The following is a 5,537-nucleotide window of genomic DNA, read 5'->3' as shown; positions in this document are numbered from 1 at the left end:
ACAAACACAAATAAATAAATATATATATATATATATATACATATATATACATATATATATATATATATATATATATATATATTTAACCGTCTTGCGGAGATGCTATAATATATCAAATATATAAATGATTTATACGTTAAATATATTTGTATATGTAAACAAATATCAAATATATAAAAATATATAATTATAAATAAGATTTGAATAACTATATTTTAGAGTATACTAATATGTAGAAAATACATACATACATTTTATTTCTCTCCGACGGGGCCCTGCATCCCCCCCCCCGCTGGCGCCACCCCAGGTAACAATTAAAACCACGAATTGCAGGTGAGAAGACTTATTAAATAATGGATACAATATACTATTTGGATTGCTATACTGAGCGCAAGAGGCAGATATGAGTCTCAATTATCTCGATGAGGATGATAATACACTATATCAATCATAATTCAATTAATTAAAAGTATATTATTATCATCGATGTTATTAAAATCGAAGTAACTAATTACATGTTTAAGTAAATAATTGTGTAGGTATTCGTGAAGTCTATTATTTTGACAATATTAGTGGAGTACATAGGTGACATACAGTTACGTATCGATTGGATTCTTTAAAATCGGGGAGGGGGGCTTATGGGGAAGTGGGTGTCATGAATTCCTACTTGACGTATTTCCGAGCGGTATAGAAATGACTAGGAATCCCTCTTTGACATATAAAATATAAACACAGCTCACAATGTTGTAACACAACTCTCAAATAAACTTTTATTCTGTATAAACTCCAACAAGAGTCCGGTATCAAAACAATACAACAACATTCACATAAACATGTGTTTCAAAAAAGACCTCTAGAAAGATGAAACTGTCAGCTTATATAACCTAGCTGTACAACTCCAGAGCATTCAAGAGCATTCCATATTGCCTAAGTTCCTCATTGGTCACCTTACATCATAATTAACCAATTAGGCTTATTTGCCTCTAAAGTACACAAGATTCCAGAAACTTCCAAATATTACTCTTGGATTCTACATGGTGTCATGTGTTCCTATAATTACCAATGTGGTTTACACTGTTTCTTTGATCAATTAAATGTTATTCTAAAATGTTCTATGTATTAAATATGTTAAAGTAAGGCAAGGAATGGTAATTTATTACAGTGGGGCTCGATGATTAGGTGAGGGGGAACCGTCGCAAAATACATTAAGCTGATTTGAGGTGATTTGTTAACTACTTGACTGTGATTTCTTATTTTTTTGAGGAGGGGGAAGGGGTGGACCCCACTGGTGACAGACCTTCTTTGTTTGAAGTGTGAGTAGCTGATAGTTTGGTAAATAACAGCATCATTGTGCTGAATTGCGCATAGGCGTTGTTCATGAATAGACCTAGGTAGCAAACGCAGAGAGGCGATTTTAGTAGTTCACATGATTCCACAAAGACAGAGGGGCTGAAATAAACCAGAGAATCCGGAGAACCACCTCTATTCATAGAAATGGAATGGGTTCTTAAAATCAGCCAGAATACACTGGACTTACGATTTGAATTCCTTATCCTAAAATACTTAAATCTACCAATCGAGCCCCGGGAGAGAAACGTTAAGGCTTTAGTTGGGGTGCACCTAACTTACTGCTTAGCGACACGAATTGCTAAATGAAAAACAGGCCTCATTATATTATAATGACAGATTATCATTTAGACTCATCATCTCAAGATCAAATGAGTTTCTGGTGCTTTTAACTATTTCATTAGTACACTCACACACTTCCGGGTCTTTGGCAAACGTTTCTATTACACTCATACCAAAAGAGAAACCTAATCCAACCAGCAATAATGACTTAGGCCTATATCCATTACACAGATTCCCATGAAATAATACCAACAACACATGCAACACTAATAATTAGAAAAAGAGTACAAACAATTTTGTTCTTCATTTGATTGAACGTTTTAAACTTTAGTTAATAATTTGTTTTATATAATGTAATAAAAATGAAATAATGTGTAACAAGAAATTAGGTTACAGACGAACAAAATATGTTATATATTACGCTTATTTTGTCAAATCACGATACAAAATGAAGAACTCAATTGTGCCAAAAAAAAAGACATTGAAATACATCACAAAACGCTACAAACACCGGAGCTGCTGGGGGCACCCTCACCGGGGCTCTTCACGGCTCCTGACTCCAAGCGTATGGCTCGGGGCCTTCGTCCCCTTCGTTACGCCACTGATCCTTGTGGTTCTGCATTTACAATTTTCGCACTCCTCCCACGCCACAGATGGGAACCACCTTACGCCCCTGGGCTCCGGAGAAAAACAATATTGTTGATATGTTGTACAACTAATTTTTCTAAGACTAAAAATCGTGTTCGATGAAAAACAACTTGGGAACAACCGTTAATGAGATATAGACTTTTGAATATTCAAAAACTGCTGGAAAATGGTAGTTACTCCTTTCTGTGTCTTATAAAAATCAATTGTACAACATTTCTTATCCTCCGGAGCCTTGCTTTGAGCATTTTGTATCAGATGGGATACTTTTTTATAAATTAATAACGGTATAACGGTATAATAATGGAGACAAACTGTTTTGCGGTGGTCTATAATTTTCGGATTTTTTTTATCACATTATATACATGTATCATAAATATCATACATTATAATTCAAGCATTTTCGTTCTCTCTATGAACTGTCAGTAATACTGTAAGCATTTTTAGAAACATCATGCTTTGCAAATGTTGCAACATAATCTTAATGACACTATTTATTGCACTATACACTGTGCCATGGGTCCTCGATCATCATGTCCACATCACTTACTCTCGAATCCACTTCATTTTGCAATCGCCAGGCAACTAAGGCCTAATGATACAAATATATATTTGTTCAGTTTTTACTCGTGTGATTTGTTATGATTATTCCTAGTAAGGTGTGCTTGATTTTTTTTCCCTGGCGACATATACCAGCAATTGTGGTTCCTTTGTTGAAGGTATTCGTTCTTTATGCACAGGGTAGTTAATTCCTCTTAATTATCATGAATTATGTGATCATTACAATGCCGTTGAAACCCATTGACAAGCATAACAGAAATATGACATTAATCTAGATAAAAGACAAAACTTACCATTATCTGTACTTGCATAATGAAAAAGTAAAATTTGGTTAATGAGTAGGCCTAAAAGAACCATCTGTCCATTGAACGTAGCAGGCGCAAGGCCTACTGTGCATGCGTGAGCCTTTGGTGCCTGCTTCTTTCTAAATGAATCTTTCCGAAATGGGCTTAAAATTTCATCAACATAACAGCTGACGTCACGGTTTAAAAACGATCGTGTTGTATTTAAGAAGCAGTTCTTACCTACAATTGTACATTATTACCATCTTATATTCTATGTACGGAAAATGTATTTAAGCAAATATTATCTATTTTTATTTATTAAAAAAAAAAGTATACACTACCTTGAAGACCAAATCGATAGTAATTCAGTTTACTATTTACTTTACTATTGGATGGCAATGCCTTCAGGTAGTTTTTATATTGATTTACATCTGTTACCTCCGCCAAGGAGGATGTATTCACTCCTGTCTGCCTGTCTGTCGGTCTGTTAGCAAGATCATGTAAAAACTAAGGGATGGATAAAAAAGAAAAGAAAAAGTAAAAGGACAAGGTTAAGGTCACAAGAAAAAAAATATCGATTTTTTTTTTAACTTACCCCCTCAATCATAAAAGAAAATAATGGAATCGCCCTTACATGCCTTTACTGTTCTTTATCCAGGCACACGGTGGATGTATGCCCTCTATGACTGTTCTAGTTGTTTATGTATTTGTCACTTTTTTTTTTTTTTTTTTTTTTTTTTTTTTTTTTTTTTTTTTAATCATTGGACGTTTTACTTGTTGTTTGAATGTTTATTGTAGGCCTACATTATTTTAAACATCAACGTAATTCAGTTTTAACTGTGCTGTTGATGTAATTAAGGACACGTCCATCGGTCCTATATAAACAATCCTATTGCCACCATCAAGGATTTTAACGTTGATGATGCCTATATTTGTGACGTGTTTAAACATACTTAGAGCCTATGATATAACTATAAACTTTAGATAGATTGAAATTGAAATGCGGTACTTATGCGTGGGAAAGCAACACTAAAACGTTCCAGAAAGTCCCAATGTCCTCATCCATTTACCTAATAATTCCAGTTGATATTTAATTTTTCTTATGTCCACATTCCGTTGGTGGCGCAGTGCAGTTCACTTACGTATCACTACCCACTATCAGACATATCTTAAACTTTAAAACGTTCGACAATCACGATACAAAGGTGGACGTTAGCCAATATGAGATTGGATTTAGACCTAGCACCGGAACAGTGATGGATCATTTTTGATAACGCAGTTTGTGAACGGGAATAAAATTCAAGTGAGCTTTTTATAGGATATGATCTAGTTTGGTGTGAATAACACCAAGGACCCACTAAATCCGAAAAATGGTTTCCAGTCAGTGGTGTCCTTCTGCAGGTTAATTGTTAATTTCGACTGTGTAAAACATTAGGAGCTGTTTGTAATATTATATTATTAACGCCAATGAAGGACTGGTCTATTACTATTAAGTATGACGGTAAACAACTACTGGCTAATTCCATAGCTTCTCTCCTTTATTTCAGAAGGAGGGCTGGAATGAAAGTTACGAAAGCGCACCGTCTTTCGGATGAGACGTTTAAACCAGTTGGTCCCATGCGCATTATGGACCATGTGCACGTTAGATAACTCACACTCTTCGGAAAAGGGTAGGGAATTTTCTCCTGGTGTACTGCCCAATCACCAGCAAAAGCAGTGGCAGATCTAGGATTTAGCAATTGGGGGAGGGGTGGATAATGCGATTTGTGAAGCACCAATAGTAGTTATAGATGACCGGAAATGACACTTTTATAGTAAAATTCATCGTCATCACATCACCATTATAATTTTATAGTCAAAATGAAGCGCAAACAAATTTCTCATAATGTTTTACCAGCGATTTTCGGCAAACATACTAATTAATATGTGTGATGTACTAAAGAAAATAAATATTAAAATCATTGTCTTTGATGTATTTAATTTAGGCCTACCTACTTCAAAGCCATTAGTCCACACCATAGTTAAGGACTGAGGTGGGAACATTTGGGGAAATAGTAGCTCTAGATTACTGGAAATGACACTCTTAAATTTATAATCATCGATCAAATTAATCGCTGGGATGTTCAATTGAAAATAAAAATCAATTTTCTTTGATGTATTTTTAAATTTACTTTACCATGTTCTTAAAACCAATCTTATTATTATTATTACACGCTTCAATCGAGTCGTGTATTACAAGTAATTCAGATGTTTGTTGGCAGAGATAGAGTACCGGTTGTACATCACACTTTCGTTAAAACCTGGGTCATTTATGCAGTTCATTTCAACAATGTTCAGGCATTTTTTTGACTTATGAAATTACTACATTTCGGACGAAAAGTGAGGGGATCACCCCCACCACATAACAAGTATGGGACG

The 5,537-nt window shown here is 34.7% G+C and overlaps 1 protein-coding gene across 1 annotated transcript in view; it reads right to left on the bottom strand.

Annotated features, from left to right (window-relative positions):
- The window catches only part of LOC117115974 (C-type mannose receptor 2-like), an 11,570-nt gene extending 6,432 nt beyond the window's left edge, over positions 1-5,138 (bottom strand). The window contains exons 1-3 of the mRNA XM_033259925.1: positions 5,115-5,138; positions 3,461-3,626; positions 3,129-3,359 (exon numbers count right to left, since the gene is read on the bottom strand). Of these exons, the coding sequence (XP_033115816.1) occupies positions 3,129-3,359; positions 3,461-3,626; positions 5,115-5,138 (421 nt within the window). The remainder of the gene's footprint in view (positions 1-3,128; positions 3,360-3,460; positions 3,627-5,114) is intronic.
- Between the last annotated feature and the right edge of the window lie 399 nt (positions 5,139-5,537).

This window comes from Anneissia japonica, unplaced genomic scaffold, assembly GCF_011630105.1.
Source record: "Anneissia japonica isolate Jap-2015-1 unplaced genomic scaffold, ASM1163010v1 scaffold287957_len1322810_cov207, whole genome shotgun sequence".
In the NCBI taxonomy this organism is placed as follows: Eukaryota; Metazoa; Echinodermata; class Crinoidea; order Comatulida; family Comatulidae; genus Anneissia; species Anneissia japonica.
Note: the sequence above shows the minus strand (reverse complement) of the source record. Positions and strands in the feature narration are given on the sequence as shown.